The sequence below is a fragment of the Anolis carolinensis genome, chromosome 4 (genome assembly GCF_035594765.1).
Source record: "Anolis carolinensis isolate JA03-04 chromosome 4, rAnoCar3.1.pri, whole genome shotgun sequence".
Classification (NCBI taxonomy): domain Eukaryota; kingdom Metazoa; phylum Chordata; class Lepidosauria; order Squamata; family Dactyloidae; genus Anolis; species Anolis carolinensis.
In genome coordinates, this window is record NC_085844.1 from 69604095 (window position 1) to 69626971 (window position 22877).

Below are 22877 nucleotides of genomic sequence, written 5' to 3' on the forward strand. Positions count from 1 at the left end.
TAGGGAAATTTAGGTACGCTTTATGCGGGAGGCTAATTTAACTAATTTACAACATCATAAAACTGCCAGCAAAACACGAGGAATGGAATGAGGAAGTACAGCCACTACTGGACAGTGAAGCAACAGCTCCCCCTGTGGCCGGAATTGTGAAGCTGGAAAAAAATGTTAAACGCCTCTGTGTCTGTCTATATATGTTGTTTGTCTGTTGCCATTGAATGTTTGCCGTATATGTGTTCATTGTAATTCGCCCTGAGTCCCCTTCGGGGTGAGAAGGGCGGAATATAAATGCTGTAAATAAATAAATAAATAAATAAACAGATAGATAAACCTCATTAATTTAGGTGTCTAGTCTGGTCAATACTAACAAGACTTAGGCTTTGGTATAATAAAATTATCACAGATCATTCTAATTTTGGGATTTTCTTTCTCCTTTCTATTTATTTCCTTTCCAAATAATTTTGAAATTCATAAATGTTATGTTCTTCTAACCCCCATTTTTAAAATGCACTTGCATTTTTATCAGCCAAGTTTGATACTGGATGGACTCTACAACACTCATACAGAAAAGGCAGAGATACAGTAAATATTTTGAGTTTATTCCAGAATAAGTTCTGTGTGACTAATGGAAGTATTATAAGCAAATGACATCATAGATAAAACATACAGTTGATTAAAACTGGGGAAATAAAAACATGACACCAAGTAACTATGTTCTTGTATTTCCTTCTCTTGCTTCATTAAGAAAGCATAATCAGCAAACAGGCACTGGAAGTTCACATGTTGAATTCTGCAAAGCAGAAGAATCAGAGGAATCCAAGATAAAGGAGAATGGTGATTATGAATTGCACCAAAATACATGGATTACAATTGGAGATGTGTCACTGTGTTTTCCTTAAACATTTATAAAAGTAATGGGAATCAAAGATCTGGATTTCCTTTGTTTCCCAGCAGAACTTAGAAAAAGGACACACAGACATCAACCCAAGAAATAACAGAAATGGAAAGGAAAACATTGTATAAGAAAATTCTATGTGAAGGCAAGGATGGAAAGAATTTGCATAGACACAATCTCTTCCTCCTGGTTATTTATTATCTTGGCAAGAAAAATCCATAAAGAATCCATTAAAAAAGACAAGCATTAAGTACTGAAGAAATGTTGCTTATCTTATACTAATTCATAAACAATGTTTTCATTTTCACAAACAGCTTGATAGGATCACACATATAATTAATGAACATGATAATATAAAAGGAAAAACATATTCTGTTGCGTTTAAAAACGGCTGCATTAAAGGCATCATTAAAAGTGCACTGCTGAAGCAGCTTTGACTTTGAGAAAAAGAGGGGGTATTTCTTTTTTTAAAAAGGTGATTTCAGATACTGTCCTGACGTGAAGGTGGTTAGCGGTGCATACTTGGCTCTCTTTTCCCAAACAGTTATGTCCCAGTACAGCTTCTCTGTAAGATGTTAGTCAGACATATAGAGACGATACATAAGGACGGCAATAATCGCTGCTATTGCAGGAATTACCCAGTTGGTCCATAAACTAGAAGAAATAAAAAAAATTTTTAATACACCTACTTGCTTTGAAATGACAAACTACTGAAAACTAAACTTTTATCATATCTTCATCTGATAAACAGCAGCAGATCACAAACAGGCGTATAACCACACTTCTAGCCAAACACAATGAAACTATCATGCTGAGTAATAAAATAAATCCTTGACATGGTTATTGCAAAATAATAATGAATAAGACACTGAGCCTACAATTCGCATAGAAAAGAAGCATATTTTACTGAGCTGCTTAACTGGTTCGTTTGCTAACAGATAGGAAGCTTTATTTTTTCAGGTAATAGCTATCAGAAAAATGATTGGTCAAATGTCTCATAAGCAAGGCCTAAATGTGTGAAGTCTGAATAACCCACAATTTAACACAAAAGATTCACAAGCACAAGCAAGTTTGCAGTTGCTACCAGTATCATACTCTCAACTTCACTGAAAAAATGCTACTGGATTCTAAGACAAAGTGGTCTTAGCCAGTCTCCCAGATCACATAACCTTTAAAACTGCTCTGGATTATATGCATGAGATCTTTGTGGCCAATGTGCTATATTTTAAAGCATCAATTTATTTATTTGTTTATTATTACAATATTTATATCCCGCCCTTCTCACCAAATAGGGGACTCAGGGCGGCTTACAATAAAACACATATATAAAATTGTACAATACATTTTGAATCAATTAAAAAGTTATTAAATTATATCAGACATTCATAAAAACACTTATAAAATACAGATGGGCATGTTTGAGTCTAAAAGACTGGGTCTGTCAATTGAGTTCCAGCATACATAATAATAATTAGTGCTGTTAATTGTTATTCGAAAACCACTTATACAGCATACATAAACATATATCATAATACCAAACTCCAATATCAATTCTACAGATCAATTCTTTGAAAAGAAAATAAGCACAAGTACTATAGGTGAGTCCAATGAAAGCCATACTGTACCTGGAACTCGATTCCACAGTGGTAATGTAAGTGTCCTGAAAAACAAGGGCCCAAATTAGTGAAATGTTTTAAACTTGCCATAAACCATCTCATGCAATGCTTGACTTGGCATTTTCACCTGCAGTTCCCTGACATTACTTTTGATAACTTGCAGTGTCTCACCTCTCATTCAGTTTAGCTTATCATTAACTATGCAACCCAACAAAAAAAATTGCTTGGTTTTTAGGCCCGTTTGAGGTTATTTGGGGCACTGATTCAGAAAATTAAATTGGATAGACCGTATCAGTTCTAGTTTCTCAGTTATGGTTATCATGGTTTTCTACAGGAAAGTAAATGGCGACTGGTGTATGGCATATGTCCTATACGAGCTGAGAGGAGAAACCCAGTGCCATTTTTAGGAAATAGAAGGCCAAATATACCTAGAAACAGGTCTAACAATTAAGGCACCAAAATGTGTGTTGACCAGTGCTATAAGTACTCTCTTGCTAGTACAGAGGTTAACTTTGTACTGACTGAATACTGCTAAGGGTTTCTTAACAGGAACACTGCATTATTAGTGAAACGTGCAGAAGATTTAGTGGAAAGGAAACTGGCAAGGACAGAAAATCAACCATTCTCCCTGCCAAGTTTAAAGCAAATGAAATCCAGTCACTTCCCAAAATCCTCTCTAGACTCATGCATTTGTTACACCAAACTGTGATTATTAAGAAAAACCTTCGAAGCATTTCCAATTAGAAGACAAACCTGAATGCACTCAATTTACTTGCTAACTAGAATCATCCTGACACTTGGAGTAAGAAGTAAACCCTAGAACAAGAAAGAATCAAATGCTAAATAATGCAGTGATAGCAAAACTAGTACCTGTGGACTATCTCTCTTCAAAATGTAAATGTAAGAATTATTATTAATATTATATCCTGTTTTTCTCTCAAAAGAGACTCAGGCACCTTCTCAATACTAAAACAGAAATGCCATCTTTCATTAAATGTAATTCAGCATTACAAACTAGCTAGGCTTCACTGAACTAATATGGACAGCATGTATGCAACTCCTTTGATGTCTCCCTCTATTGTGATTCTAGCATTTGGCTACTGCTTAGAGAATTGCTCCTCTTGAGTGTCTCTTCTCTACCAACTTCAAGAGAAGACTACATATTTTGTCAACTCAAGGTTTCGGATTTAATTCATGGCATCCCTAATTAAAATGATTTGCAATATTACAGTAGAGTCTCGCTTATCCAACATTTGCTTATCCAACATTCTGGATTATCCAACGCAGTCTGCCTTTTAATAGTCAATGTTTTTGTAGTCAACCTTTTCAATACATTGTGATGTTTTGGTGCTAAATTTGTAAATACAGTAATTGCTACATAACATTGCTGTGCATTGTACTGCCTTTTCTGTCAAATTGTAAAACATGTTTTGGTGCTTAATTTGTAAAATCATAATGTAATTTAATGTTTAATAGGCCTTTTCTTCATTCCTCCTCATTATCCAACATATTCGCTTATCCAACATTCTGCCAGCCCGTTTATGTTGGATAAGTGAGACTCTGTTTGAGGCTTTTGAGGTCTAATGCCAGGCAAAGTAGATACGCTGGACCATAGTGCAACTTACTATAAGATACTATTATACAACTACATGACAGGTATTGTGGTGTGCACATCCCACAGTAAGTAATCTGAATATTACCTTTAAGACAGTGCACAGAATTTTCTAGTGTTTAGTTTAAAATTAACACACAAAGTGAAGAAAGTTTCCAAGGATTACTATTACACATGCAAATCTATAAAGCTTATTAAAGTAAGATGGAGCAATATTTGCACTTTGTTCTTCTACAACCAAACACAAAAGTAATGGTACTCAGATATCAGAACTGATACACTTTAAATTGTTTTTAACCCTTTTTATCTCCTTTCCACAACATCCATTATTTCAAAATGTAGTGATAATCTTTCTAAGTAGGTTCACAACTGCCCTTGGCTTTAGGGAGGATGGTTCTACACTTCACTCCAATACCCTGCTTTAGAAGTGAAAAATTAATTTTTCAGGTGTGAACAACTCGTTTTTTTTATCATGAGAAATAAGAACACTATATAACTTATTAAAGCCTGTCTCTTGTGGATTCTTGCACAATGTTCAAAAAGAATACTGACAGCAACCCTCCCGCCTCCAATATAACAAAGCAACTTCTAAGATTGCTAATCTAGAAACCAGACTAGATTGAAAAGTAATCTGAAGGTTTCCAATTATGCAACTGTTGCAAACACACCAGTTGCAAAATATTTACAACCCAAACTCACAGAAAATCAAGGAGTAGTCAACACTTACACTTCCAAGAGCTTCTAATTAAAGCAGGGAGTGAAAGAGAAAGATTAATCTGAACTATAAATCCAAATCACAGTCTTCTCATCTACCAAATCTGGAGTCCTTATGAAACAGTACGCCTGTAGTAATTTTCTCACTCTCCTTCATTTAATATTCTAGGGTATTTGGACTTTGCTAAACTCTTCCCACATGGTTGCCCTTCTGAAATACATCCCGAGTATGTTTGGATAATACAAGCAAAAAGAGATGTTATTAATTATGGCAAATTGATTTGAGGTTTTGCTTACCGTTGGTTTCTTAATTTTATCCCAATCATCCTAAAAGACACAAAACACAGTGATACATAACATGATGCCGAATGCTTAAAATTACCAATTGCAAAGCCCTGTGCAAATATTAATTACCAAATTTCCTGAACAGAAAAATCCTTATCCTTGATCTTTGCCCATCATCACTCTCTTTCACACAGAAATAAAACTGTCACTAACAGGGAGCCTCACCAAATAAAAGATTCTTGACTGATTTTTGGTACAAACAGCATGATTTATTTGGTTTAATACAGAATCTGTACTTTCTGATTTTATTCTCTCCCCCCCCCACCCCCCACCCCCCAAAAATCAGGCCACTTTTCAAATAGAAAAGAGTAAGAAACACCTGCCTAGGCAGAATGTACTGGCCTTCTGCTAAGTTAGAAATAAAGAATTTTATTGCTAAAGCAGTAAAATAAATGTCTAGTTCTTCCTGAAAAAAAGGACAAAGAAACCCCTCATTTGATCTAGCTTCAACATTTTTGGAAAGTCCCCCCCCCCGCCCCCCCAAACTGAGAGAATATCTATTCAAACACCAAAAGTATTGTATGCAGCTTAAGAACATTTCCATTAATACCAGGGGTTTGTTGAATGGGCACCTTGAGAATGAATAGTAATGCAAGTACCGATAACTGTTTTTGAGGAATCCTAGGACCACATTCATAGTTCAGATACATTTTAAGTAAATTGGACACATTTGCTGTCCTGTCCTTGGAGTACAACACATGATTTATTTATAGAATTATATACTCATTTAGTATACAACAGCTGTCCTCAAAAACCTTTACAAACCTACTCATTTGGTGATTGACTTTATGTTCCACCATTTCCCCAGAACTGGGACTCAAATGTACGTGTAAAGTAAACCAAGACAGAAACACTCGGAGAGAGGAACAGCGCACAAAAAGAAATGTGTTGTCTTCTAAGACAAAATATTTATTTAAAAAATTTGGTATCTGCCCTAATTTCCTGTTCTAATTATTTGCACTGTTATTTTACAGTTCTATTCTCACTGCGGGAATAAACACAACCAATTAAAAAAATTGAAAGCATCACTTTGTTTGAGATAAGCACTAATAAACTTGATGATGAATGGATGATAAGTTTGTAATGTGCCATATAAATAAAACAATAATTGTAGGATTGCTGTCTTAGATTTGTTCATGGAGATATAAAAACTATACAAATTGTGCAGGTAACAGATTAAAATGTTAGGCTTCAAGACAATATGCTCACCGGATGAAGTTCTCCTATAATGAAAGAATCCGACAGCGTTCTGGCATCTGTGGAATGGCCAACATCCTCAAAACTTTCTGTAGCATCTCCTCCTGCTTGTTCTCTTAGTACTTCTTCACCACCTGGGTGCTATAAGAAAACAATACATAAATATAGCAGTCTCTTTCCTTATGTATTTTCTCATTCCTTTAGTTTCCTACATACTGACAAGATCAGTACTCTTAAGAGCCAAAATTCACAAAAGAACAGAATCACAAAAAGGAAACTCGCTGAAGGTCTTTCAACAAATAATTCAGAATAAATATTCTGCAGATTTTAAATCCCTTCTTCTCCATTCAATTCAGATCAAAGCGAACTGGTAGGTTTTAGTACAAGGGAGACTAAATGGAACCCAAGGAAATAACAACGGAGAGCAGTGAAACACACATTTCCAGTGTCATGTTACAGCAGCATGCCAACAGTAAAGAATGCATTAAAGTCTGAGCTGAGAAAGGATATATTCTACTGCAGCCAATCGTGCTGCAGCTATGTGTGCCTCTCTACAACAGGCAAGGTATACAACAGCTGTCCCCAAAATCCTTTACAGAGCTACCATGTTGAAAAAAAGCATCTATCTATAAGCTAGACCACCAAAATTCAAATCATAAGGAAAGTTAAGGCAGGTGAAAGGAAATGTGTGTGTGTGTGGGGGGGGGGGGTGTTAACCCTTGGAGCATTCAGGAAGTTTCTCGTTTCTCCTGTACAAGTAAATATAGTAATAGAAATAATAATATGCCTTTCTCAAGGGAGCTGCCTCCTTTCCCATCTCTCCTAAGTGGAGTATCTCCCCATTTACACCTGTTACCCCACTTCTATTGAATTGTTCTTGTTTTTTGCAATTTAGGAACCTTTAGCTATTTTTTCCATGTTATTTCTGCGCCTGGTACCATCACTTCTGTAAAAAAAATGTCTAGGAATACATCTGCTTCATTAGCTGTGGTATGCCTACAGTAGTAGTAGTAGTAGTAGTAATAATAATAATAATAATAATAATAATAATAATAATAATAATGGGACTCAGGGCGGTTTCAAACAAAAGAAACAAAATGCCAAACATTCAATGCCAAAAACAGACAATGATAAATCAAATCAAAAGAGTGGATAAAACAATCTCAAAATAAATGTATAAAACTAAATAAAAATAATACATAATTGAAGTTAAACATAATATAACCCATCACATACAATTTCCACAGGCTGAAGTAGGTGTCCAATATCTAGGTGAGGAGATATATAAAGGTGTACTAGTCTTCCTCTTCTCCATATGCTAAGGTGCATAAATGAGTTTTTTAAAAGCTTTTTAAAAGAGGAGTGTGGGGGCCATTTTTATTTCCTTAGGGAGGGAGTTCCGGGGGGGGGGGGCACCACAGAGAAGGCCCCCTCTCTCGTCCCTCTCAACCATGCTTGAGACGGGGATGGGACCGAGATCAGGGCCTCCTCCTTCGACCGCAGTGCTCAAGCTGGCTTGTGTATGGAGTTGCAGTTTTTCAAATAGTCTGGGACCGAACCGTTTGTCATGCTTTTCACCGGCATAAAGCTTTCTGCGAATATGCAAATATGCCAACCACTCCAACTGTGAAATTATTCCACCTTCCTATGTTGCAACCACACTGAATGCAAAAAATGGGAAGGGTTAAATACTTAACTATGTTATATGATTTTGTAAATGCCTTTCTGCTTTATATACATAAAAAGTTGATATACTACTGTTATACAAACTTTTTAAAAACTCCTCCTGAATCTTACACAATCCATGCTTGTGTAGAACTTTATCCCTGTTCCAGAGTGCTATCTGCTATCTTGTTTCAGAATAAATACAGCCAACCCTCCAAATTCACTAGTTCTGTGTCAACAGATTCAAGTAACCATGCTTTGGATTTTTTTTTTTAAAAAAAAAAACAGAAAGCAATCCCTTGATTTTCCAGTGTGCTGAGAACTGCGCTGATGCATTGACATAGCCTACTGAAGGCCCACACCATCTCACAGATTCTTAGGCTCCCTCCAGCACTTCTTTGAGTTATTTGCCATTTGCCATTTTATGTAAGGGGCATCCTTTTACTATGCCATAGTATATAACAGAGCATCCAAGGATTTTTGTGTCCACTGGGGATGAGGTCTTGGAGGCAAATATCCAATGGATATGGGATACTGTATCACACAAGACCTCTGCTGTGATTCTGAGATTAAAGAGCTGCCAAACCCCTGTAGCAACTCAGGCCCCTTCCACACAGCTGTATAAAATTCACATTGAACTGAATTATATGATATTGTGGATTATCTGCCTTGATATGCTGGGTTATATAGCTGTGTGGAAGGGCCCTCAGTCTTCAGCACCTCCCAACACAGAGCATGAGTATGGCAATCATCCAAACCATACTTTTAAAAGAAACAAAATATAAACTAGACGTTCTTTAAAAACCCTAAATACGATTGTTTCATTATAGTGAGATTGGTGAACTTTCAATATTTCTTCCATACATAAAGTACTTGGGTTAAAAAAGTACAAGTGCTTATGCACAGTGACTAAGCTAAAATATGGAGAGCAAAGATTACACATGGTCACCAAGCCAAAATAAGGCTAAGAGAGTGCATGTAAAAGAGAGATTATGCAAGACAGAGAGCAAGTACAACCCACAAATCCTGCCCTTGAATCCGTTTTGATAAGTAATCAAGCAAAGAAATGGAGCAAAGGTCATAGGCAGCAACCAATGTCAACTTTGAGATTTGAACTGTCTTTAGTCAAAGGAATCCACAAACAGGTTCAACAGCAAAGTTCTCTTACATAAAACTAGAGGAAGGGATTAATCCAACCATTAAAAACCCATTTGAATTCAAGACAGAAGTGAACAGCTACAGCTTTAAGACATTTCATGCAATTGACTCTTTATGAACACTGTATGAACGTCATATCCCAGAATAAATTAGGAAAGTGTTTTGTATTGTGACAATTTGTTTTGCTCTCATAGATCTCAAAGGGCTATGGAATCATCACCATATTTTGGGCCTTTGTCTGCTATTTAAGATCTAGAAGACGATTTTTACAAACAGGACATGAGGAAATGTCATTTTCTACTCACTTACAATTTCAAATTAAGCCTCTACTGAGCCTAAATTGGCTCAGGGAAATGAAATGCAAAAGCAATAAGGATATACCGGTAATAAATGAAAAAATTATAATCATTGGTAGAAACATAATAAAAGACAGGAAAAGGGGACTGCTTTATTGTTGTTGTTGTTGTTGTTGTTGTTGACCCCTGGTGGGTGGGTAAGGAAGCCTCCAACCCTTGAGGAAATACCCTCCACACTCCTTGGAAGAAATTGGGAACATCCTGTAGCCAGGAAAAAATTAAACCTTTATGTTATCCTGGGTGACATAAAAGCTATCCTGGGGAGGGCACAATTTGCCTACCTGTGACATTCAAAGTAAAAGTATATTTTCTACTGAGAAAAGAAATCCCAAAAAGACAGTCATAATCACATAGGCAAGATTTGTAGACACAATGATGGGAATGAAATGTCATACATGGATTCATACAGATTTAATCATAAAGATTAGAATCTTGTAATTTTCAAAATATTCACCTACATACCAACCCTTAGAATTTAAAACAATCACTAGGTGTACTTAGACAGATAACAGAAATAGGCTTTTTGTGGCAACTAACCAGAACATTAGCTTTCTGCAATTCCTTCCATGAAAGATAATTTCAGAATTTCTACAAACTCATGCAACATTAACTAACATGTTTGGAGTCCCTGTTTCGGGATGATTGCAGGTGAGGCAGGATTATTGTTGGTCAGCATACAACAGTGACCAAACAATGATCCCTGGAGATCGCCAAGTAGTACGGGTGAGTTTACCCTGAATTTAGCTGTTCACTTTATTTTGCACTAGATATCTGCACCACTAGTAATAAGTCCCAGAAAGCAGATGGAGAAACAGCGTCACTGAATTGGAACAAAAAGAACAGATCAACCAAACAACAACAACAACTTATTATTATATCTCGCCTTCATCTCTCCGAAGAGACTTGGGGTAGCTTACATGGGGGCCAAGCCGAATATAAACAAGGTTACAAATAACATAATTAAAAACATATACAGTAGAGCCTCACTTATCCAACATAAACGGGCCGGCAGAACGTTGGATAAGCGAATATGTTCGATAATAAGGAGAGATTAAGGAGAAGCCTATTAAACATCAAATTAGGTTATGATTTTACAAATTAAGCACCAAAACATCATGTTATACAACAAATTTGACAGAAAAAGTCGTTCAATATGCAGTAATGCTACGTAGTAATTACTATATTTACAAATTTAGCACCAAAATATCACGATGTATTGAAAACATTGACTACAAAAATGTGTTGGATAATCCAGAATGTTGGATTAGCGAATGTTGGATAAGTGAGACTCTACTGTAACAGTAAAATATATTAAAACAACAAAACTTATCGGCAGCCAATGGAGCTGCTTCAATACAGGCGTCATCCGCTCCCTGTAACACGCTCCAGTTAAGAACCTGGCTGCTGACCTTAGCACAAGTTGTAGTTTCCGAGCCGTTTTCAAAGGCAGCTCCATGTAGAGTACATTGCAGTAATCCAATCTAGATGTAACCAAAATGTGGACTACTGTGGCCACATCAGGTTTCTCAAGGTATGGTTGCAGTTGGTGCACAAGTTTTAACTGTGCAAGGACCCTCCTGGCCATCACCAATACCTGAGATCAAGCATCACCACTGAGTCCAAGAACAGCCACAAACTGCAGATCTGTGTCCTTAGGGAGAGTGTAACCCGTCAAGCACAGGCTGCCATCCCTGTGGCAAATTACTGCAACTCAAACAACTGCAACCCAAAGCAGAAACAGGAATCTAGCTTCAAGATTGCCACACGAGGCCTGAACAACCTATGGCCCTTCAAGTGTTTTAAACTTCAGCTCCCAGAATTCTTGACCATTAGACAAGCTTCTGGGAGTTAGAGCCCCAAACACCTGGAGGGCCACAGATTGCGTAGGCCTCCCATACACCAATGATTCCAGGTGTGTATGTGTATGTGTGTGTGTGTGCTTTTAAGCAAATCCACAAATAAATGTCATTAAGAAGTTTGAAGTACACACATCACAAGCATAAAAATATACATTGAAAGAAATACATGTTTGCAAAGCCATGCATCATACATGCAAAACAATTTTATTGTATGCCCATGACATCAGAATAATGGTACAAAGGTATAATAAATGCACTGGACTCAACTGACATTGGTAGTCAATAGAATCACTTCTTGGTCATTCTAAGGGTGATGTGATTAATTACCAGCATATGGATCTGCATTAAGATCACCAAATAGTTTTAGTGAAGATACATTTCTGCATAAATTATAGGTGATCCCTGCTTTCTGATGTCCACATTTATTCTTTTGACCATTTGCAATTACAATGGGCCCTTGCTATCCACTTGAGGACTCTCACAAATACCAAACTCAGTGGCTTCTCAAGTCCCATTATATACAATAGTGTAGTAAAGTGGTGCTCCTTATATCAAAATGGCAAACTCAAAGTTTGATTTTTGGATTTTAAAAAAAGTATTTTCAAGCAATGAATGGTGGAATCTATGGGTGTATAATTCGTGGAGACTCAAACTTATACATTTGATGTCTAGCTTGCTTTTTCGATCTATGTCATCATGTTTTCACTACCTTTCACTACCTTTCAAATGCCTTTGCAACACTGCATGGACCTGTTTTTCTGCAGACAACATGCATTTGCAAGCTAATAAAAGACTGGATTTCACATTTTGTCAACGTCCAGTTTTCCATAGTACTCTCACTCCTCAACCTGTCCAATAAATGGGAAGTGCCTGTATTTCATTTAGTTGTTGCATCTGTAATCTGCTTTTAAAACAACTAATCCTAATGGTGATTTGAAGATATCCTTTAAAAAAAGGAAAATCATATTATTGCAAATGGCCTTTTTATACAGGAGGAAGAGTGAGAGCTAATGTGCAAGAACACAACAAATCGAGGTGTACTGAGTGTACATATAAGTTGTGAATACAAGGAGCTACCAAAAACAACCATCTTTAACTTTTCTATAGAGGTGTAGCAGGAATTTTCATTGTTAACTTTTGAACTACAGTCCACAGATCAGAATAGTGGCCTCTAGTAAGTGAGAAATTGCACGTAACCACCTCCTGCTGAATTAAAACTATTGACACATACCATGCATTTACATAGTCACACTTTCCTCCCATCAATATTTCTCATAAAATGCAAAAGGGCACTGCCTCTTTCAGTCCAGGTTTCAAAAGCTAAGCTTTCCTTCTGTATCAAAAGCACTATTATTTTTGCACTGGAATTTAAACATTATCTGGGTTTTTTAAATGCCTTTCTTTCTGTGTAAACATTCCTTTGTTTATCCAGCATACTATAGACTTGCACAGAATGACATCTCATATTGCATCCTAAGACTTGAAATTACATCCTGGACATATACCAAGATTATAAAATAAGTAAACAAGCTTCTAAAAAGACAGATGAAGCGAAACCATACAGGAGTTGCAAAATACAGCAGAGTCTCACTTATCCAACATAAACGGGCCGGCAGAATGTTGGATAAGCGAATATGTTGGATAATAAGGAGAGATTAAGGAGAAGCCTATTAAACATCAAATTAGGTTATGATTTTACAAATTAAGCACCAAAACATTATGCTATACAACAAATTTGACAGAAAAATTAGTTCAATATGCAGTAATGTTATGTAGTAATTACTGTATTTACGAATTTAGCACCAAAATATCATGATATATTGAAAACATTGACTACAAAAATGCGTTGGATAATCCAGAACGTTGGATAAGCGAGTGTTGGATAAGTGAGACTCTACTGTAGGTCTAATCTCCATCTTGTACAGATTATGAGAAAATGCTAAATATGATTTATGAGTTATTCTTCAAAATGTGGGGAACTGATCTCACCTCAGTTCTATATAACTATGTTTCTAACACGCATTTTCAATGTAATGTTAAACCTCATCACAATTTTCAGAACAGAATGTTACCAGTAAACCTACAAACCATCTATTATCCCATGCAAATGAGACATACCATTTTTACATTCCCTTTAAACCAAGATAACATTCACCTGTGATTGACTAAGAAGTACGAAACAAGTAGCTTGAAACTATAATTTTGTAAAAGGTTTCCTGTTATAACCATTTTTTTTTCAGTGAAAAACTTCTCATAAGCTTCTGGAAAATCCCAGGTTTCTTCACAATGTTATTCGAATGTGACAACAGATAAAGACACCAGTGTATAAAACCAATACCATGACAAAATGCTATTTCTCTATTCTGCTTTAAGTATCAATGCAATGCAAAGGTAAGACTCATTCCTTACTACATTACATGCAAAATTATAGACTCATAGATCATAAAGAATCTTCTATAGCAGGGGTTCTCTACAGTAATAGTGAGGGGCTCCATGGCGCCATGCTGCTTCCCACTTTCTCCTTCCTCCTTTTAAGAAATTCAGTGAAATTAAAGTTTTGAGCAGCAGCAGCTGCATCCTGGGGCACAGACCATTTCTCTCCCACCTCCCTCCCTCCCGAGACAATTTTCCTTGCTGACCAGACCCCCCCCCCCTTTCCTTGTTTTCAAAACCATATTTCCCTCCCACCACTCAGAGGGTGCTTTGATTGTATTTTTCTTGCATGGCAGAAGGTGGATGGACTAGATGGTTTTTATTATTATTATTATTTTATTATGACACAGCAAACAAGATAGATATGCTGGATTTCATATCACAAAATCACAAGTCGAACACTTCCCAAGTGTCTAGGACTGTGTGATGTATTTTCGGATGATGCGCGCAGATCCCAGCAGGGTGGCCTTTTGCAGATGGCAGATCGTAATTTTGTCAATGTCTATTGTTTCCAAATGCCGGCTGAGATCTTTTGGCACGGCACCCAATGTGCCCATCACCACCGGGACCACCTGTACTGGTTTCTGCCAGAGTCTTTGAAGTTCAATCTTGAGGTCCTGATAGCGGCTGAGTTTTTCCTGTTGTTTTTCGTCAATGCGACTGTCACCTGGGATGGCTACATCAATGATCCAAACCTTGTTCTTTTCCACACCTGTGATGTCTGTTGTGTTGTGTTCCAGAACTTTGTCAGTCTGGATTTGGAAGTCCCACAGTATCTTTGCGTCCTCATTTTCCAATACTTTTGCAGGTTTGTGATCCCACCAGTTCTTTGCTGCTGGGAGGTGGTACTTGAGGCATAAGTTCCAATAAATCATTTGCGCCACATAGTTGTGCCTCCGTTTGTAGTCTGTCTGTGCAATTTTCTTACAGCAGCTGAGGATATGATCAATGGTTTCGTCAGCTTCCTTGCACAGTCTGCATTTTGGGTCATCAGCTGATTTTTCGATCTTGGCCTTAATTGCATTTGTTCTGATGAATATATTGCACAAGATTTCTCTAACTTAAAATGATACATTTTAATATATTGGGTTTATGGTTCCCGTCCCCTTGATCAGGTCATGTAAGTGTTATTTATTTCTATAATTGTATTTTTAATTTGCTTAATAATGTGTTATTATGTTTGCTATGTAATGTTTGTGTTGTTTTTATGATTGGAAACCACCCTGAGTCCCATCCGGGAGATAGGGTGGTATATAAATAAAGTATTATTATTATTATTATTATTATTATTATTATTATTATTATTATTATTATTATTATTATTATTATGGCTTGCTCCTGGGCTGCAAGGATCAGGCCTTCTGTCTCCTCCTTCAGGGTCCCATTCGTGAGCCATAGCCAGGACTTCTCCTTATCAGCTTTTCCTTCAATTTTGTCAAGGAACTTTCCATGCAATGTTTTGTTGTGCCAGCTGTCAGCTCTAGTTTGTAGTGCAGTTTTCTTATACTGGTTTTCTGTCTGCTGTGCTTTGAGGAGTTTCTGATTTTTGACTTCAATCAAAACAGGTTCTTCACTTTGCTTTACATATTCTGCCAGGGCATGTTCTTCTTCTTTGACTGCTTGTTTTACTTGTAAGAGTCCTCTGCCCCCTGATCTTCTAGGCAGATATAGCCGGTCAACATCACTGCGAGGGTGCAGTGAATGATGAATGGTCATGAGTTTTCTTGTTTTTCTGTACGAATTGTCCAGTCCCGCCTGTGTCCAATTTATAATGCCAGCAGTATATCTTATGACAGGTATGGCCCAGGTGTTTATGGCCTTGATGGTGTTGCCTCCATTGAGCTTGCTTTTGAGAATTTTTCTGACCCGTTGTGTGTATTCTTTGCTGACCACAGTTTTCACATGTTCATGCTTGATGTTGTCCAGCTGTAATATGCCCAGATATTTATAGGCCTCTGGCTGGTAACACTTTATTGTTCGGCCATTAGGCATATTTGTGCCCTCACTTTCAATGATTTTTCCCTTCTTCAATGCCACTGTTGAACATTTGTCCAAACCAAACTCCATGCTGATCTCAGTGCTGAAAACTCGGACAGTGTTAGTCAGGGACTGGATTTCAGTTTGTGTTTTCCCATATAGCTTCAGGTCATCCATGTTCATGAGATGCGAAATTTTGTGAGATTTTTAGATGTTTGATAGCCGATGATGATGATGATGATTATTATTATTATTATTATTATTATTACAAAGACTGGATGGCCATCTGTTGGGAGTGCAGTTCTGCATGGCAGAAAGGGGGTGGACTGGATGACCTTAGGGATCTTACACTGAAATACTGTTAAGTTTATGTTGGTAACAATTGTTCTTCATTTAAAATATTGTTTTGTTCTTTATTTCCTTTTTTTGTCCACTATGTGATTTAGTTCACACACTCTCCATCAATCTGCCACTGGCCCAGCCCATGCCTGTTATATATACAGTAGAGTCTCACTTATCCAACGTTCTGGATTATCCAACACATTTTTGTAGTCAATGTTTTCAATATATCATGATATTTTGGTGCTAAATTCGTAAATACAGTAATTACTACATAGCGTTAATGTGTAATGAACTACTTTTTCTGTCAAATTTGTTGTATAACATGATGTTTTGGTGCTTAATTTGTAAAATCATAACCTATTTTGATGTTTAATAGGCTTTTTCTTAATCTCTCCTTATTATCCAACATATTCACTTATCCAACATTCTGCCAGCCCGTTTATGTTGGATAAGTGAGACCCTACTGTACATTATATTTGATACTAGCTGTGCCCGGCCACGCGTTGCTGTGGCGTTGTCTGGTGGTGTTGGTGAGAAATTGTTGAGGTAGTGGTGGTATTGAATGTCTGTTGTCTTTATGTTTAGTATGCACACTGAAGTGGATTATATGGAAGTGTGGAGAAAATAATCCAGTTCAAAGCAGATAATATAACATTCTAAATGGGTTATATAGATGTGGAAGGGCCTTGAGTCTACACTGTCATATAATCCAGTGCAAATTAGATAATCTGTGGAAGAGGCCTAAGTGAGGCCTAACTGTGCCTGTCCCCTGGGCTGAGTAGGTTGCTAGGAGACCAAGTGGGCGGAGCTTAGCCTTCTAACTGGCAGCAATTGGATAAAAACTATTATTCCTCTCCCTCTAATTAGAACTTTATTTTTCTTTTCTTTTTGTTGTATCAACCTAGAGCCGTGAATGATGGGTTGTGTTGTTAAATTTTGAGGTTGGGGGGCCTGTAGTTTTGTTGTTTTGTTGGTCGCCATGATGCCATCACTCTTTTATATATATATAGATATAAACATTTCTTGGGGCTCTACGATAAACTTTTGCTTCAAAAAGGGCTCCATGGCTGAAAAAGTTTGAGAACCTCTGTTCTATAGAAATCTTGCTCATAAGGGAACTTCGATCTAACTCTACCACCACATATTTCAATTTTACAAAATGCACTTATGTTTGGAATTTGCACAGCAGATAGCGTCCAGTAACATAAAGGTACAGAACGCTACATGTTACAGATTGCCCAGATTAGGTAGATGGCACTGGGTGCTCCCAAAACACGTGGTACACAGATTTTTGGGCTCTCTCTGGGACCACCTCTCTCATTATGAATATAACAGGATATTCAACAGGTGAAGCCTGTTGACAGAACCATCACTGAAGGAGCCAGGGCTTTCTATTATGGTGTCAAAAGAACTCATCTAAATGAAATTAAATCCCATTGCAAAGAATATGAAGGCACATATCTTTAAACTGTCTTTTAAAACTCCTGTTTGCTACAAAGATTTTAATTGTAATCATTGTGATGGTTTTATTGCCTAATTTGCTTTTAATTTTTAACATTCTATTTTAAAATGTATAGGCAGGAAAAAAATGAAAGAAAGTAAATGAAAATTAAAGGAATGAGTAGGGAGAGAAAAAAAATTGAAGCTTATCACTACCAAATCAAAGATAGCCCAAGGTACTTTAAGATAAAGGCCACAAGTATCTTCCTGTTTCATAAGATCAGCTGAGTAAGAACTCTTTTAGAGACCACAAAATTAACAATAATAAATCTATAGATTTCAAGAACTGAATTCTAAGATACGGTACTACAGTTTTGCAGCACAGTAATCCAATCTGGTTTGAAACAAATTACTGTGGTCTCTCAAAGGATAGCAGAGGAGAGAAGGAATATTATCCCTCATCTATCAAGCTATTCACTCATCAGCACCTATTCCTTGTGACCTATAGATGAACATTTAATGAAAGTCGGAGCTAGCCTGGAAACATCTTTATATTGTTCTTGGCACTAACAAAAGGTTGTTTCATTTCACAATTGCTTAGATATGAGTTTGTTGAAACATTGCCCATGTGAGTATGTTGCATTTTAATAACAACAGTTCTTATTTAACAATGCCAACCAATGGGGAAATAACTTAGAAAGAAAAACTTGTTCTTATTTAACCTGCATTTAGAATTCTATGATTGCCAGAGTATTCAATTTTATGAACAGGTGAATCGACACTGAAAATTTTGTGAAGTAAGCACACTGAGTGTCAACCCTGGCATTAGGCAACACAAAGTGGCTATCTGAATCTGTGAGTGACCAGAAGTTGCAAATTTGCTATTTCACACCACAACAGGACCTTGCGATTCCACAACTGCTGTGATTCCACAACTGCTGCTGTTTTGTACGTTCTCTGGAACTGTTACCCCATAGAATTGATGGCTTCTGAGGACCCAAATAACACAAGCAATTCCTCTGGACCATCTGCCAAAATACCGAACCTGAGGGCAAAACATCTGGCTCTATGAAGAACAATATACTCAATCTTTTAGGGGGGGAAATCTGTTTCTAGGGCAAACAATGATGCGCCTACACCTCTTAGAAGAGATAGATTGTGCTGATGTACAGTAGAGTCTCACTTATCCAACATTCGCTTATCCAACGTTCTGGATTATCCAACGCATTTTTGTAGTCAATGTTTTCAATACATCGTGATATTTTGGTGCTAAATTTGTAAATACAGTAATTACTACGTAACATTACTGCATATTGAACTACTTTTTCCGTCAGATTTGTTGTATAAAATGATGTTTTGGTGCTTAATTTGTAAAATCATAACCTAATTTGATGTTTAATAGGCTTCTCCTTAATCTCTCCTTGTTATCCAACGTATTCGCTTATCCAACATTCTGCCGGCCTGTTTATGTTGGATAAGTGAGACTCTACTGTATATGGTGGGACATAGGAACAACATTATACATCTTTCAAATAGTAGAATAGCTTGGATGAGGCCCTAGCATAACCATGACTTAACTACAGAAAACTTCAACATCTAGCGAGAAGAATCAGATATTCCTCCTTAAAAATTAGCATTGCTTCCTCACTTCATAGGAATACATAAACAAAAGAGAGCAATTTCAAGATTATATTTTCATAACAGGGAAACTGCAGTCCCAGCTGCAAATTGTGCATTATGGAAGTTTCATCACAAATGGGAGTGCAACCAGTCAAATGTCACTTTGTGGGTTCCCATGATCAAGCAGGGATTTAAACTCTTATTCAAAGTCATAGTTCAAGACTCATGCCATGACGCCATGCTCACTCAGGAATAGGTTACCATTAGAATGTTAAGCAAAGAGTGAACTATTACCAAAATACTGTCAACTCTCATAATGTATAATACTAGTGGATTACTAGTATGAAATGTCAAAAGCGTTTCAGCAATTGCAGTCTGGAAGTGAAATACTTTGGTGTGGGCAAACAAGTTTGTCTTGTCTAGTCACAGCAGAAGGATGGGTCTTTCCTAGGCCTGCACAACCTGTGGCATTCCAGGTGTTTTGGATTTGGACTCCCAGATTTCCTGACCACTGGACAAGCTGGATACTGGCTAGGGCTTTTGGGAACCCCAAATACTTGGAGGACCCCAGGTTGTAAAAGCCTGGTCTATGCCAATGGCAGAACTATAATGAGGGCATCCATGCTGCATCCATGCAGTTTAAAGTCTACCCAGATTAATTTATTTCCAAGATTAACAATAGAAGTTTTGCAGAAGCACTCATCAACTTAATGCTTCCCCTCCCTAGCACTCGATACACAAATTCTTTGCTTAACATAAAAACATTCTAAAAGAATATAGGAGAAATGACATTACAAGGAGTTTCCTGTTTTAACACCCCAGTTGGTGCAATAAGATCTCATGCTGCCTCAAGGAATCCCCCATCCAATCCAATGAACAAAATACTTAGCTAAAATAGTTAAGCTTGGAGAAAAGTTCCCTATTAACTTAAAGTTTGTTAAATATAAAAATAAGATTTTAAATCAGCTCTGTTTCATCATTACACCACTGACAAAACTTCACCAGGAATACACAAATACAGCACACTGATTTTATTACAATGAAACCATCCAGTATTAATCATCCACCAAAACTGAATTAAAAACTAGTGTCAGGCTGAATAATCTATTCAAAATAAACCTATATTTCACATTATCCCTTGGCTTAACGATAAACTATTCCTGTAAAACTATTACTATGCCACCAGGTGGTCTGAGTGCATGTATGTATGTATGTGCATATCTATCTATTTAATTTTTCTTTCTATGGATACACAGAGTAGCACTGCTCAGATCTACAGATCCCATATCTGTAGCCTTGGGCTAGGGATGGAGCATGAAATCACCATTGCCTTGAAAATCCTGAAGCCCAAGGCTATTGTGTATACATTCACACCACAGCCTAAAGCTTGGGGAGGGGGGCAGAAAGAATAACTACTGCAGGGGTTGTACTGTGTACGTTTGTGGAAAACTTTATGGTAGAGTCATCTTAGGTTCACCATAAGTTGGAATTTTTTTAATTAATAATAACTTTAAGGCACACAAGAAGTTGTATCTTAATAGACTTAACATTTCTATATGCTTAGATATAGGTTTTACATTTTAATTAGCATTTTAAGGTTCTTTGATGCTATCCTTGGTTAGCATTAACTCATTTGGGAACCTACCCAAAGACCTAAGGAACCAGCAATTTAATCACCACCCTTCTCTAACCTGCTACCCTCCAGGTATTATGAATGACAATTACCATTATCTTTGAGCAACAGATAGTTTGTTGAGGATGCAATAAATCAGAGAGGTAATGTTCATCATCATTATAATTATCATTTACTTGTATAGCACTATCACTGCACATGGTATTTCAGAAAAACAATACAATTCCCTGCCCGCTAACTTATAATAATTAATTATTTTCTCACATTGAGAACACTAAATATACTTAGTAAAATGACAATGGTAATCAATCCTTTATCCTTGAACAACTGATAAGGGGATCATGTGGCTTGGGTAGGCAGGGACAGTAATGATCTGATTGCCAAAGGTCTGCTTGCTCTGCAACTAAATTTTGCAATGTTACTCTTCCAGGTCAAACAAGTTCACATTGGTTCATTCTAAGAGTTTCTCTTATGACACACTTGTGCATTAAAATGCTGCTTTTCAAAACATATATATTCGTAACTGAAACCAATGCCCAGTTTTACGAAAAGTCTAACAAGGTACAAGAAACTCACTGCACCAAACCTTTCAATAAAGGAAGCAAAAGTCTGAGAAACAGTACTGTAAAGAAGTTGTCAGGTGGATATTAAGGGAAATTGCTTCTTGATCTCTGAACCAGCACAGTCTCCAATCTCAGGGTGCATCTACATTACAGAATTAATGCACTTTGACACCACTTTATCTGTCATGGATTAAGACTATATAATTGTGGGAGTTGTAGTTTGGCGAGGCACCAGCACTCTTTGGCAGAGAAGGCTTGTGAAACTACAAATCCCATACCCCCATAGCATTGAGCCATAGCAGTTAAAAGTTTTGTCAAATAACATTAATTTGTACCATGGCAAGCAGACTACACAGAGAAGCCACTGAAATCCACAAGCATGTGGACAATTTCAAGAGAAAGGAGGAAACCATGAAAATGAACAAAATCTTGCTACCAGTATTAAAAACCTCTAAAATCAGGACAGTAAATAAAGAGTAACACTCAAAAAACAGGGGAATTCCAGACATGAAACAATCAGGGCCAACTAACACCTCCCAACAAAGGATTCCCCCAGGCAGGAAGCAGCCAGGCTTTGAATCTGCAAGGCCATTAAAGGCTAATCAAGGTGATCAATTGCAACATTTACATCTGCCTCAGACAGACAAGACTTCTTTCTCACAGCCTGGACTTTCCACATAAATCCCACTTTTCCTAATTTCCAACAGACCTCACAACCTCTGAGGATGCCTGCCACAGATGTAGACGAAACGTCAGGAGAAAATGCTTCTGGAACACAGCCATACAGCAACCCAAATTACATTAATTCTGCAGTGCAGGTGCACCTCTAGCCTTTGTGTAATGTGAGGTTAGTTTGTTGAGACTAAAGACCTTACAAAACTACATCTCCCAGGGTTCCATAGCATTGAGCCATGGCAGTTAAAGTAGTCCAGTGTATGGTCAGGTTCAACCCTTTCTTTCTGCACCTTCAGCCAATGCCTTCCCTCCCTTGCCTTATTTCCATATACTCGCCTCCTCCAGAAACTTGGTGAGATCATAGATGCGGTTGTGCAGGATGATCCAGGTGCTCTGGCTGTGGTTGTGCTTCTGGATCTCTTCCAGCGTGTGGTAGCGACCCCGCCACGGCTCCTTCTCGGGCTTGGTCTCGCTCTTGGTCTCCACCATCGCCGCTGCCTTTGCCTTCCACCCGGCTGAGCCTCTCTTCTTACGCACTCTCCCGCTGCAGCTCTAGGCGTAGAACTCTGACCTGGGAGGCCTCGGCGCATGCGCAACGCCAGGGCAGCCCGCCTCTACGCAACGGAAAGGCGGAAACCTTTGAACCTTACTTGCTTCTCATTGGCTGCATGGAACGCTTTCATAACGGATTGGCAGGGCGCCTGTGGGCGGGTCCTTTGTTCCTGCAGAATTCCAAGAAACTCAGGGGTTTGCTTTCCTGGGATGAAATGGGAGGATTGC

General features: G+C 37.6%; 1 protein-coding gene across 1 annotated transcript; it reads right to left on the reverse strand.

The window, feature by feature from the left end:
• Window positions 1–575: 575 nt before the first annotated feature.
• Window positions 576–22692, reverse strand: LOC100553373 (cytochrome b5). Its single transcript, XM_003219705.4, has 5 exons — window positions 22434–22692; window positions 6389–6517; window positions 5132–5161; window positions 2518–2552; window positions 576–1546 (listed from the first exon to the last, which is right to left on the reverse strand). Exons 1-5 carry the CDS (start codon window positions 22584–22586, stop codon window positions 1468–1470), a joined length of 426 nt encoding a protein of 141 aa, XP_003219753.1. The 5' UTR covers window positions 22587–22692; the 3' UTR covers window positions 576–1467.
• Window positions 22693–22877: the final 185 nt, after the last annotated feature.

Bases quoted from the DNA above. Each gene is read 5' to 3' on its own strand.
- LOC100553373 (XM_003219705.4), bottom strand. From the start codon at position 22,586: ATGGTGGAGACCAAGAGCGAGACCAAGCCCGAGAAGGAGCCGTGGCGG. The intron at 6,518-22,433 runs GCGAGTATATGG...GTTTTCTTATAG, and splicing joins TCACCAAGTTTCTGGAGGAG to CACCCAGGTGGTGAAGAAGT. The intron at 1,547-2,517 runs GTACAGTATGGC...TATTTCTTCTAG, and splicing joins ACTGTGGAATCGAGTTCCAG to TTTATGGACCAACTGGGTAA.